This window comes from Lepisosteus oculatus, chromosome 11 (genome assembly GCF_040954835.1).
Source record: "Lepisosteus oculatus isolate fLepOcu1 chromosome 11, fLepOcu1.hap2, whole genome shotgun sequence".
Classification (NCBI taxonomy): Eukaryota; Metazoa; Chordata; class Actinopteri; order Semionotiformes; family Lepisosteidae; genus Lepisosteus; species Lepisosteus oculatus.
The window spans coordinates 21,916,282-21,930,382 of record NC_090706.1 but is presented as its reverse complement, the minus strand read 5'-3'; the positions used below and the strand labels follow the sequence as shown (position 1 = coordinate 21,930,382).

Sequence of the window (14,101 nt, the reverse complement as noted above, 5' to 3'; positions counted from 1 at the left end):
AACAGGCTTGGGGTTTGATTGATCCACTGTTTAATAACAGGAGCAGAAGCCAACAGAAAGAGAGAGAGAGGCAGTATGAACAAGAGAGTGGATTTCAGAGACAGACCTACCAAGAGGCAGCACATGACAGGAGGCAGGCAGACGACACAGCACATTGGCAGGAGCCAGGCATACCGCTGAGGAAGAGTGAGCACAAGGAAACACCAAGCGGAGGTGGACTGGAGAGCAGCTGCTGAGATTGGCAAAGAGTAGAGTTTGAGGAGGAGGAAGAAACTGAGCATCTGAGGATAAAAAATAGCTTGGGAATGGTGGGCTTTATGCTAACTCATGTCATTCCCATTTGTCACCAGTTCTGACTCTTGATTTAGGAAAGAAAGATGCTGAAAGGGGGAGAGTCTGATTGAGATTTCAAGAAACTCTTCAGGGGGCACTTCAGCAGCTATGAATGGTAAGAGCCGATATACACAAAGATGGAAACATTTTAAGCAGGAACATGTTGTACATGCAAAATGAGGTAGTGAGCCATCGCTCCAACCTTGAAGCTTTATTTTTCTTTACGGGAATCCAGCCGGGATGAAATAAACAAGTTTTTCTGAACTTTGGATGTTTACAGTACAGCCCTCCTGCTAGTGTTGAATTCTGGTAAAGTTGGAAAAAAATTGTTTCTGTGAATTCCAAGTTAATCCAAATACAGCAGCTGCTGTTTAACTTTCCTTGTTGATTACAGACAATTAAATTAAAATTAAAACAATTAAAACAAACCTGGCTGTGGTGATAGACAGCCTAATTATTGACTTTGCTTATTGTGTTAGTTGGAGATACTGGAGGACACTGAGTTCTGCAGGATACCAAGCTTCAGAGCTTGAGAGCCTGAAATTTTGTTTCTGTTTGCATTCTGTTTATTGGGTTGACTGCTTGGTTCAGCTATCCATCAATTTTCTAATTGTTTCAGGGTCACAGGGGAGCTGGTGCCTATCCTGGCAAGCAAATGGCAAAAGGCAGGGAACACACTGGATATAATGCCAGTCCATTTTAGGGCACATGCAGGTAAAACATGCACACACTCACACCAATTTTCCCAGAAGCAGATTAACCAACCAGTATGGACTGTAGGAGGAAACCGGAACAGCCAGAGAAAAAACAGACAAACATGGGGGAAACATACTAACTCCATGCAGAAAGCACACTAGGTCTGGAATACAACCCATGGCCTCAGCAGTGTGAGGCAGCAATGCTAATCACTACACCACCATGCTGCCTATGGTTCAGCCATTAAGATGAAAAAAATAAACCTTTAAAGATAAGAATAAATAGATAAGCAATGTCCCAGTATGGCAACTGTGATTTAGGAAATATCCTTCAAATGAGACATCAGGACTTCAGTCTAACATCTTGGTCCTTGGCATTTCCTAACAGAAAGGGTGTTTATCTTGGTTTGTAGGCTAAATGTCAGAGTTTGTACAATCTAGCTTTTGTGGGAGCTGCACTTTAGGGGTGGATGAAGTGTGTCTAAAGCATTTTGGAATGAAGAGCACTAGATTATTGCTGTTGCTGTTGCTATTTTTTTACATCTAGGGTGAACTAAAGCTCAAGCCAATTATGTTTTGCAGACATGAGCAATGCTCTCTGAGGGTTGTCTATGATACAGCACTATGTTGGGTTGCCTCTTTTGCATTAGGAATCTGCTAGATGTGCTGCTATTATCCAGGGCTCTTCAGTAGGAGCCCAGGGACCCTGGGGTCTTCTGAGACTGCCCAGAGGACCAATAAAATCAAATTAAAACGTCTTACATCTTTGGCACAGATGTAAAGATGTAAAGTCTATCTCACACAGTGCAGAGAGCCTGCAGTGTATTGGGTGGTTTCGGAAGCATGACAAACTCTAGTCTAATTGTACTTTTAAGCTGCAGATTTATTATTGAACAATATTTCTTGAAAAGTGGTCCTGCATTCAAAAGAGGCTCTGGGTTTGTACTCTTTATACATAAATCGGACAATAAAAGCAAGAATGTAAACTAACCTGCTCATATACCTGAAGTATGTGCATAAACCTTCATAGATTTGTAATTACTGTTTTCATTTGAGTGACAAAATGTTGTCTGATTCCTCTGTAAGAATTTTTTCCCCTTACTGGATCCAAAAACCTGTGATTGTCAGACATTTCTATGGTTTGGTGAAGGTGGAGGCTACAGTATGTAGTTTGGCTACCAGATGTGTTTTTGAGGAGTGTTGAATCTCAGCTGTTCTGAGGTAGTGTAGAGTTATGCAATGGGTTTGTTGCGATTATGCTTACACGGATAAGAGCTTTTCTATAGTTAAAGCCTTGAATTAGAACAGGAGATAAGGGTAATGGTGCATTAAACCAACAAAGTGTTAAAATAGAAATACTTTTTCCCTGACTTTTAGATTTTGACCTCAAAGATTTTAGTAGCATAGTGCAGAAAATGTAAATGTAAGGAGCACATATGGAAATGAATTAAGGCATTTCATGCAGCAGGTTCAATAGTGCCATTGTAAATTATTAATAACCAAGTAGCTGGCTTACACAACAATAAAAAGCATTGCGCAGTGTTGTTTTGCATAATCTATAGCATTATGCAGAAAATAGAAAAGCTTTAGTGCCATTTGTCTGAAACTACCTTGTTCGCAGACACTAATTAACATTTTTTGTATTTTAACTAAAAACGCTAATCTGTTATCCTTGATAGCTCTTCAAAGACTCACTAATCCATCCTAACGAGCAGCAGTAAAAATTCCAGGTGAAAAAGGTACTCTTATCATTTCCAGATGTTGCCACAGTCCTTGAAGTAACAGGCTGAGCACTTCTGGAAGGACTGAAAAAGGCAATTGCGAATGTTAAAATACTGGGGATGTAGGTTTACCCTTTTACTGTAAAATTGGTCAGGACATACATTGCAAAAAATCCTGTTAAAGTTTAGCAGCACTGAGGCACAGTTAGCAGCTACAGTTATTAGCTAGGTTTGCTGCCTGTGTTGTTTTGTATGTTCTTCCCTTGTTCGCATGGGTTTCCTCTGGGTGCTTCAGTTTCCCCCATAGTCCTAAAACATATTGGTAGTTTGCTTGGATTCTGGGAAAGCTCACTTAGTTGTGAGTATGTGTGTCTGTGCCTGTGATGGATTGACGTCCTGTCCAGGGTGTATTCTGCCTTGCACCAGTTGCTTGCCAGGATAGGCTCTGGCTCCTCCATGACCCTGAATATTAAAGCTTAGCACATTAGCCCAATGCTTTCTTGTTTATGACTTCACTGTAGCTCTTTGAATATGACTGTGTATCCCAATTATTAAGAAGTCTTTTATTCCAAACATCAAAGACAATAGTACTTGGCATAAATCAGAAGGTTACTTGTGTTATTCTCAGTAACTCTCTTCTGCATAAACTGCCATCTTGGAAATGATCTTAGAAATATTATTTCTCTTACATATTTAAGTGGTGGAGTGTTTGTCGTTTTTATTCCTGAAACATGTGCCAAACTGTGCCATTGGTACACTGTTCCCTAATGGTTTTGTAAAATCAGAGCTGTAATCAGACTAGAAATGGGAATTGGATCATTTCATTGTGTTCTCTGAGGAGACTGCACACATTGTAAATGCTTCAAACGAGAAAACACACAACTTGAGTTGGTGTCTGTCTAATATGATTTTGTGGGCAATTAAATTAGTATATGATGCAAAGCACCAAAGGTTTGAACGAAACCTTGGAGTTTCCCCCCCAGCGTAGTTTACCGACACTTTCTGAAGTGGAAAGGGTCAGTAGCTTTAAATTCCTTGGTGTCCATATCACCGAGGACCTCACATGGTCTCTCAACACCACCTGTCTGATCAAGAAAACACAACAGCACCTGTACTTCCTAAGATGTTTGAAGAAGCCTAAGAGATCCTCACTAACCTTTACAGATGCACTACAGAAAGCACACTGACAGGCCGCATCACAGTGTGGTATGGCAACTGCAGTGCTGCTGACCGCAAAGCCCTACAGCGGGTGGTGAAAACTGCCCAGTCCATCACTGGGGTTACCCTCCCATCTATCCAGGACATTTATGACACACGGTGCTTGAGGAAAGCTCTAAGCATAATCAAAGACCCCATACACCCCAGCTACAGACTTTATGATCTACTACCATCTGGAAAATGGTACCGGAGCATTCGGGCCTGGACTACCAGACTCAGAGACAGTTTTTACCCCCGCACTATCAAACTGTTAAATTCCTAGCTCTCTCACTCTCACCTCACCTCTCACCTATGATCTGAACCTCACAGTGCCCTTCTTCCTTCCTTCTTACCAAAAACCCAAACACACATTGAAAATCTACCTCTACCATACATGTCAAAAGCTCACTCCCCATAATTTCTATCCCTTTTTTTTATTCTGTTGATGCATATTTTTGCACATAACCTGTTACCTTTTTGTTGTTTTGCACATTGCCTGTTGTTGTTTTTTGCACACTGCCTGTTGTCTCTGTCTTTCTTTTGCTAAACAATTGTGTTGTTGTTGTTTTTTCTCTTTGTACTACTTATGTCCGAGAGCTAGCTAAATAGCATTTCGTTATACCATATACCATGTATATGAGTGTAATGACAATAAACTTGAACTTAAACTTTCTAATTTCCTCTTACTTCAGAGACCCCTGTGTTTGAAATTCAGGCCTGTAAAAAATCTCCTGAGCAGTGGAACAGCATGGTGTGCCTGCCATGACAGTGGGCCACTCTGGGTCAGTATAGAGTTCAGAGGTGCTCATGGATGTTCTTCTCCAGTTATTTTGTGTGAGGGGTTTTGATTAGGAGAAAGTACCTGGCATAGCCTGCTTGAAAACTGATCAAGAAAATAGCTATCTGGCAGGTGAATTTTACATTCTCAAAATACAGTGATGGCTGTAAGAATCCTATTGTGAAGGTTTTTGGTTTCCTAAGCCCCAGGCTCTTGTACAGAATGTGCTGATGAAGTAGAAAAGCAAGTAATTTAAAATGTTGCAACTGCACATGCCACCCAGTGTGTAAATATAAATGGATTAATGCAGTGGTTCTCAAACTTTTTGGACCAAGGAACAACCCTTGATCAAACCAAAGCATCCAAGTACCACCTACAACTCATCTTCTCATAGAAACTACAGAAAATCTCTATGACCAACATGAGAGCGCACACACACACATATATAATAAAAATAGCACTGAGCACTTGCAGTGAGAGGGATGAGCCTATTTAGTCGAGGAAAGTCTTGCAATGTCAGGGACGAGAGCAGTGAGCTTCAAACGCAGATCTGGCTCAGCATCTGTTTTGTTGCGGTACTTGGGCTTCTCTATTCTCACTGCAATCAAGACATTCTCACAAAGGTAGGTAGTAGCATAAGGCATCAAAAACCACAGCCTTTACTGAGAAGGCTGGGTATTCACTCTGTCTTTGGATCCAGAAATCCAACAGTGACTGTCGTTTCAATTCTGACATCAAAGTCGCATCAGATGATAACACGAGCAACGTCTCTTGGTCAGCACAGGTCAGATCCTTGGGTATTCCTGCAACATCAACAGTAAAGGGGTTCCTGATCCACTCTGGTGTGCCCTCAACTGGAAAATCTAATTGCAGTGAAAAGGATCATCTCATCTTAACGCACTCTATCAGCGTATTTTTGACATCATCTGCCATATCAATAATTCTGCAAGTGACTGAAAGGGGCAGCAGGTCGAGCTGTTTAGCAGCCTTTTCTCCACACATAATACGTGTCAGCTCTTTTGCCAACGGTGAACAAAGTTCTACACCAATAGTGTGGGGCTTACCTGCTTTAGAAATCCACAAGCTTGTATTTTTCCCCGTTTTCCCTTAAACGACCGTCAGTTGTCTGTAGGGTATAGATTAATTATTCATTTTCCTTTTTCTGTATTTTTTTAGAATCTACAATTCTTTTTGGTACACCCCCACAGTATTGGAACAGCTGATTGTGTGTTTTTTATGGTTTGGCTTGCAGCTATGAACCCCGTGATTCATCACGCGGGAGAATCAGGGAAGCCAACCTCGCTACTTTCAAGCCACATGTCTTTACCCCATCACAGGTAGCTCAGCCCTTTGCCTGAGGTTCAGAGGAGAGGCATATCTCTACCTGACAGCACTGCATGCATGCAAGAGCCCAGAACACCTAGCCAACTCATCCTACCCTACGCACAGCTATTCACAGCACTAAGCTATTTGTGCATTGCAGCATAGGACATCCTGTTCGCAGTCAGCTTGAGCCATGCCCCAGGCTCGAACCTGTAAACACAGAGTTCAACCTACATTCAAATGAGCCACAAGAACTGTACATTTTAATTGAAAAGTGCTATTTATTTGTGGTTAGGTGTCAGTGCACTAGTTGAGAAGTAAGATCTTCACTGTGGTGTTTCTGTTAATGCAAGAGCCAGTTAAAATTGGGTTGTGATAAATATGAAGAGCTAGCTACCCTACCTGTCAGGACAATTTTCAAGGCTTCCTGTTTCCCTCTAGAAAGCAGGAGACTGATTTCATTCTTTAGTAGGTATAGTACTTCAGATAGATAAAGATAAGGATCTGCACTAGTCAGTAAATTACAGATAGTTCAGAATTCATCTGTACATGTACTAAGAAGGACTGGAGCAAAGGAGCACTATTTCTGTTATTAAAAATCCACTTTGGCTTACAGCTTTGTCTTTGCACTGATTTTAATTTTTTTGTTAATAAAACTTTATGTAGTACCAATTAGCCTTATTTTGAGTAGTTGCTTTCATCCCACACAACTGTGCATGCTTTCTATTCTGAAGAGCAATCCCTCTGGCTCAAGTGAAAGCAGTGTTAAGTTATACCCTCTAGTTATTAGTCTCCTTCTATGTTTAATTTCCTCTCTTTTTTATACAGAGACTTAGTCCATGTTGATGATTTTAAAGCCTTTCTAGGGTAACTTATCTGTGCCTTTAAGTATTAGGATTTGCCTTATTAATTCTAGCAGTTGTACACTCTAATTTTACAATATATTAAAAACGTGTATGCAGTATTTATCTGCCACAAACTCTGGGTTTATCGAGAGTTGTAGAATTGTTTTTTATTCACTGCTGTGAAGCCAGCAGAAAGCAGTCTTCCTTATTAAGTCATTAACATTTTTAAGATTATTAAGATTTTTGATTCACAAAACATACTCTTATAAATCAGTATTATAATATACAAAACTGCATAGAATAATGCTGCTTCCTGTAGGGTAAGGAGGACATGCAGTAATTGTGAGATATAGACTTGATAAATGCTCAGGAGCCAAGTCTATACAGGGACAAGCCTGGACTTGATTGCTTCTATTGACCACAATCTAGATATGTTTTTTATCTAAATGTAGGCCTACAAGAGCATCTAGATGCAGAGTCTTTGGAATGTGTCTTTTTTATAAAAAGGGCCTTGTCATTATGTGACTGAATGAGAATTGCCAAGCAGCAGGATATGAATGCTTGAGTGCCTCCAGTGCAGGGCGTCTGTCCTAGCGAAGGCACATGGAGCGTTCCAGACAGCTCAGAGTTTGCATTGTGACACCACTGAGAGTACTGTCAGCATCAACTCTCCTGTCAGGCACTGCAGAGCTCCCAACGTGACCAATGAAAATCTCTGGCTGAGTCACAAGAAGTTGACCACCCCTTATTAGATACAGTAGGTATAAAATTTCAAAATAATCAATTCCATTCATAACATTAAAGGCTTTGGGGTTGGTAGAATAGTATATAATATGTATGTGCTGGAAATATTCTGCCGTTTGTAGACAGGGATAATCACATGTAAATGGACCTTAACCAGTGAGTTTACTGGTCTCATAGCCAAGATGGCCTTTATTTTAAACCAGCAGACAAAGTGGAACACATTGAAGCTGGAAGCTGCTCTAGTTCCGTTTTCTAGCCTTATGTTCAACACGATACGTCCCATGGCTTTGAAGAAATAAAGGCAGCTCTGCACAGCTGGCATTGTATCCAGATAACCAATTGCTGGTATCATCTAGTGTACTCGCTATCTTAATTTGCAGCTGCACAGGGCTGGGATTGTTATCCGTCACGTTTAAAGAGATACTCTTTCAAAAGGTGCTCTGTCATGCTGTTTGTTGAAGCATCAGTTCTTGACACAGAGGGAATTGACAGAGTGCTAACGCCTTGGGTAATGAGGAAACATTGGACTTTTTGGGATATTCCCCAGAGTAGGAAACTATTCTAGCCAATAAAGATAAATTGGTCTTTGTTGTTTACCTGAACTGTTTTTAACATAGTTAATAGAATGTTTTATCAGTGATGTAAGTGGAAGAGGGAAGCTCTTTTATGAGTGTATTTTCACAGCTTCCTTTTGGTGTAACTGTTTATCCAATGTAAGAGTAATTAGGAGTGAATTACATCATACCCTGTGACGTCGTTCCTATTCCTTTTCAGTTATTCGCCCTGGAAACTGAATCTGAAAATATATCGTTAGCAGACTTTCTCAAAGACTTCCACTCTCCACTTGCTGAACTGTTTAATTTAACAAGATATCTGTGTGGTTATTGCTAAATGGCTTTTTGGCAAAGGCTGGTGGTTTGTAGTATAACTAATTAAATAGTTCAGGTGGTTAGCTGCGTCAGGCTGCAAAGGAACAAGTAAAAGGTTTATTCCATGCTGAAAAGAGAAGAAAGAGAACACAACATTTTGGCCGTGGAGCCTTCTTCAGGTGTGTCAGGTGTGGCGGCTCCACAGCCGAAACATTGTATTTTCTTCTTTTCAGAATGGAATAAACCTATTACTTGTTCCTAATTAACTAAATGAAAATCTATAAGATTTACAAATTTATCAGGATTTTAAAGAAAAGAAAATGAAGTGAGAAAGGGGTTATGCAAATTTCTATTATGCAAATTTCCATTATATTTGTAGAATTTATGGATACCATCAAGCTCATTAGCCTATTTCTAGGATAGGTGGGTAGAATTAGTAGCTCCATTCAACAACATTAAGTGAAATACCACCTCTGTTCTGACCTGATACTATTTAATATTTGTGTTTTGCACCCTGGTCCAGGCCAGAATGATTTTGGATAAATTCACAAGGTCACTTGTGAATGAATACAGTTTTGCTTTTAAAAAGTTTTGTTAACACAACCTGAAAAAGCACATTATTTAATAATCCTTTTTATTTTTCAATTAACTTTAGAGTAATATTTAAAAATGCTGGAGTATATATGTAAAAATGACTGAAAAGTAGAATATATGTTTATAATACCCAAAATTTGGCCTTAAATGCTTTATTAATAACCTTTACTTTTTGTATACTGACAAATATTGTCTTAGGGGTTCCTAGGCCTGGACCTGTGTGCCCCACACCTGCTGATTGTAACTGCAGTTGAGGTCTCAGGAACAATATTAAACCCTTATTTGCTCAAATAACAGGATTAATTTGATTTATTTAATTGTTTTCAGCTCCTGATCATTTGTAACATTTGTAACTTACTAGTTCAATTAAGGATTCAATTAGCAAAGAGCTCAGTTGGGGCGATTGTCCTTCCCCCATTTTTTGCTTTCCTTTTCACTCTGGAATTGCCAGGTATGCGTCTTGTCATACCCTCCGATATTGCCATTGCCATTCATTGATCATTTGGGCTCATTGCCTCCACTGAACAAGGACTACGAGCAGGGGATTTCAGCATGCTCACCATCGAGCCACTATAAAGTAAACGGTATCTGACAGGCACTGTTTTTTGTTCTTTTTTATTAGCATTAGCTGCAGACAGCAATCTTGTCTTTTTCTAACAAGGCTAAAAGCTAAAGAGCCGTAGGCAACCTGAAATTGGAACTATTGCATGGCAATCTTTCTCATCTCTGAAACTTCTGTCGTGAATTTCAGTGTTGGTTGTGCTTCGTGTGATTACTGCAGAAACTTTCAAAGGCTGTTTAAAAATGTCCTAGGCTTTTGAATTTGTGAACAAACATTAAGGATTCCATCTTAAACCAATTTAGGGATTATGTGTTGTAAATATTTCAGTTCTGTTTTCTTGTTAAAAATGAAATCTACCCATGTAAAACCTTTCTGAACACAAAATGTCCCAGATAGTTTATACATTTTATTTTTGCAGTTGAATCAGTTACAATCTCCTGATTCCCTTGTCCCTCTTGTTGAGTGATTTTGTTTCAAAGAAGAGGTTAATTAGTGGATTACAAGCTTAAAACAAAGTTTTAAAAAAGAAAAAACTCATTAAGCATTCACACCGAGAGACGTTTAGGAATTTTAACTGTTGCTGTTGTGTAATTATAGAAAAACCGTTAAATGCATTGTATTTCACCCAGTCATTTCTTTATAGATGATAACAGAGGTGGGTAGCTTGTTTTAGACTCCCAATATTTGCATTTTAAATGCAGTTCTTTCAGGTTGTGCTTCACTGTTGATTGTAAAGAGGTCCATTGGGTTGGCTTTGTCAGTGTTTTTGAGGATCTTGAATTCTTGAATCAGCTTCTCTTTGTAGTCTTCTTTGTTCAAGACTTCTTGAGGATTCCTTTAAGCCAAGAAATCTATATGGATGATCTTCTCTATCTTGATTCCAGTACAGCATACTCTTTTCACTTTTTGTGACCATAATTGTATGCGGTATCCTAAATGAGATCTTTCTTGTGTTGATTTATTTTGTTTCTCCACATTTTTCTAGAAAATAATGCTTCAGCATATAAACACCTTAGTCTTTGTTTGAAGTAGCCTCTAAAGGGGTCTGATTTCACAGAAATTTGTCTAGCATCAAAAGAAGCTATGTTTACATGCACAAAAACTGGCAAATTACAAACCGTACCCGTAAATGTTGTTGCATAACATCTATCTGTACATATTTATTTCTCACCACTCTTACAAGAACCTGCGCTAGAAACCTGTAAACCTATAAATTTACTCCTCCCACAATTACATTTAACCCATATAATTAGACATTACCCCTTTAATTTTGCACATAATCCACTGATCGCACTTGCCCATAAACCATTACTCATTTATTGTGAACTCATTTAATGATTGCGTAATTTGACTATGGAATAAAAGAATCCCTCATTTTGTTAAGTCTACATTGATGGACTCTAAAACATCTATTTGAAGGCATTAGTTAATGTTCAGGTGGTTAGCTGCATCAGCATGCGTAGGCTGCAAAGGAACAAGTAATAGGTTAAATTCATGCTGTGGAGCCGAAACGTTGTGTTTCCTTTCTTCTGTTTTCAGCATAGAGTAAACCTATTACTTGTTCCATTAGTTTGTTGTTCGTGCAGAACATGAATCAAGAGATACAGCTAGTGTCAACATACTCTTAATGTGAGCAGTTTGAAATCTCTGCTCAGGTGGCTGCCTCACTATCTTAAAACACTTCCTCTGGACATCGTAGCTGACTGTTATACCAGATAGATATTTCACTCTGCATTATACAGTATTTTATTTCAATTCTATGATACAAACAGAATTGGACTACTACAACCAAAAGCCCATTACCTGTGAAGAAAATGAATACACTGCAATTGTCTACATGAAATGGCACCTGCCAAGTGATTAAACATCTTGAAGTCTATTTTTTTGCAAATTTCTTTTCTTTTGGAAAATGATCTGGTAGTTGGATACACTATATTAATAAACAATCTGATTTTAACCTGCATAGACTGTAATCTAATAATAATAATAGCTTACACTTATATAGCGCTTTTCTGGACACTCCACTCAAAGTGCTTAACAGGTGATGGGGACTCCCCTCCAACACCACCAATGCGCAGCATCCACCTGGATGATTCATTCAATCTAATGATTCATTAAGTCCTTCTCTAGTGTTGAAGAGTAGGTAGGTCATTTTGACAGTCCTCTTTTAATTAAGATTTAATTAAACCATTTTTACATTTTTGCATGTATCTTCTTTTTTTATTACAGTAAAGGAGTTTCTCGCAAAAGCCAAAGAAGACTTCCTTAGGAAATGGGAGAACCCAGCACAGGTAAGTAATGCTGGTGTCATTGTCAGTAGCTTAAAGGGGAACTTTCATCTCAATTTGTCAGCTCTGTTATTAAATATCAGTAAGAAAATAAATTCATTGACAGTGTAGAAAAAACAAACAAACCCCAAAATCACAATCCCCTGAGCAAGAGTTCCCAAAAATTGTGATGTGGTGCTGCCCTTCTTGATCACTAGTCACTGTAATGACTAACATAATGTGATCTATGCACAAATAAGTACAAGTTGTGCAGCAGACATTTCACAGCAGAAATTAATTAATGTGATCTGCTTGCAGCAAAACTGTGTCAATTTCGAGAGCAATATTTCTATTGAATTAAAAGACATGTACTCACAAGCCTGCTTGTTTAAAATATAATAAGGCTGCTTTATGTCACCGGAAGCTTTGTTGCCACATACTGAAACTCAGAATATGGCACTGTGCATACTTGGAAATTTAGTCTATTTTGTGATGTGAAGTGGTTGTTTTACAAGTTACTGTGTACATTTTATTTTTAATTGTAGTTTGAAATGCACTCATCAGTGCTGATTCTTTCTGAACCTGAAATATAAAAATAGCGTTGCAGTTTCCCTTTAACAACAGAAGACAAAACAGTTTAATGTTTTTTTTCCATGAATATTGTATCTGAATGTGAATATTAAAAATTGTTTTTTGTTGAAGTTTCAGTACCACGAAGATGACAGGATTTGTGTATCCAGTTTATTAATTTGCCAAAATAATTGAAGTTCAGTATAAATTATTTCTAGGGTCTTTAACACAGATACAGTTCCTCATTCCTTACATATCTTGTTATCTCTCATTCCTTATCTCTGCATGTAGAGTCAAGTCCATAGGTTGTATACAAAGCTTTAGTACTCATGTGTGTCAAAGATTTAAATATGCAATGCACAACTCACCTATATGTGTGCTCAAACTAGCTCACCAGATTTTTCTCTATTAAACTTCTGCTTAAAATTATATTTTTATATACAGTAGCTCTTATGTGGACTGCAGCATGTAGCATTCTTTGTGTGAACACCTTCACTGAACAGACACCACCTGTTCAGCGTGAAGGTCAAGCCCTATACTCCACAGATTGCAGGTACACGGAGCTATGCTGAGGATCTCTATCTCAGTCTCTACAAGACAGAGATTGCTGGTCTGTGCTGCATAGGTCCCATACCCCAGAGTTGCTGGTTCAATGGGTTTGCTGGTTTGTATCGGACAGGCCCCATACCCCAGAGACTGCTGGTTCATTGTGCTATTCTAGTCTGTAGTGGACAGGCAAATACCCGTGATCACTGGTTTACGTAGCCTTGCTGTTCTATACTGGACAGGCCACATCCATCCATTTTGTAACCACTTCTTCCACAGAATGCTGGTTCACTGGGCTGTGCTGGACTGTGATTCCTTAAGCGTAATTGCATACAGTACTTGACTCAGTATAATTGAGTTCTAATTTAGTTAAGTAATTGATAGAGGGGTCCTTGACTTTCAGTGTGCGAGAGACATGTGAGCATTATGATACCAGTGAGGGCTAGGTAAGCCCTTCTGTGCTCCGTATTAATAATGACTTTTGTTTTATATTGCCCCTGTCATGAGCCATCATTTCAAGGCACTGTTAAAATACATCAGTCAGGTAAAAAAGAGGTTCAGACACATACACCAATATAAACAATTAAAAGAGGTTTTAGGACATGATTTGAAAGTTCTGATTCACTTGCAAGATTTAATATGATGCGCTATGCTCTTTGAACAGCTTTCTTTTCCTGTTGCTTCAAGGAAAAGGAAAAAACGAGGAGCTGGCTTGTGGGCCATACCCTGCGGTTCCATGGTCTAATGTTTCCAGCTAAAGCGGTGATAAAGCTGGATCTCGAATGCACCTGCTTGTGAGCCCTTTGGGTTTACTCATACACCTGCTCCTGTCTGTTTGCTGAATGTCAGGTTGATTTGACTGGTAAAACGTGTGGGTTTGAGATTAAAAAGAGGACTTGTTCTGGGTCCCTGCTTAGCAAGTCTTAGTTTCACTTACACAACTTACACAAAACAGCGGTAAACCCCAGCACAGCCGATAATACTTAGTGAACATCATGAAATTCCCTTCATGGCAGAGAAAAAGACTTCAACTGTTTGGCTATGGATGGCAGCAAAT

At 39.0% G+C, this 14,101-nt stretch overlaps 1 protein-coding gene across 4 annotated transcripts in view; it reads left to right on the top strand.

Moving 5' to 3' along the window:
• LOC102686951 (cAMP-dependent protein kinase catalytic subunit alpha) overlaps positions 1–14,101 on the top strand; it is an 82,943-nt gene that overhangs the window by 40,668 nt on the left and 28,174 nt on the right. For 3 of the 4 annotated variants that reach the window (XM_015349488.2, XM_069195926.1, XM_015349487.2), the window contains exon 2: positions 11,891–11,952. In XM_015349488.2, coding sequence (XP_015204974.1) covers positions 11,891–11,952 — 62 coding nt within the window. Of the gene's footprint in view, positions 1–91; positions 449–11,890; positions 11,953–14,101 lie in introns of those variants that run through there. The other variant, XM_015349489.2, reaches the window with a different exon arrangement.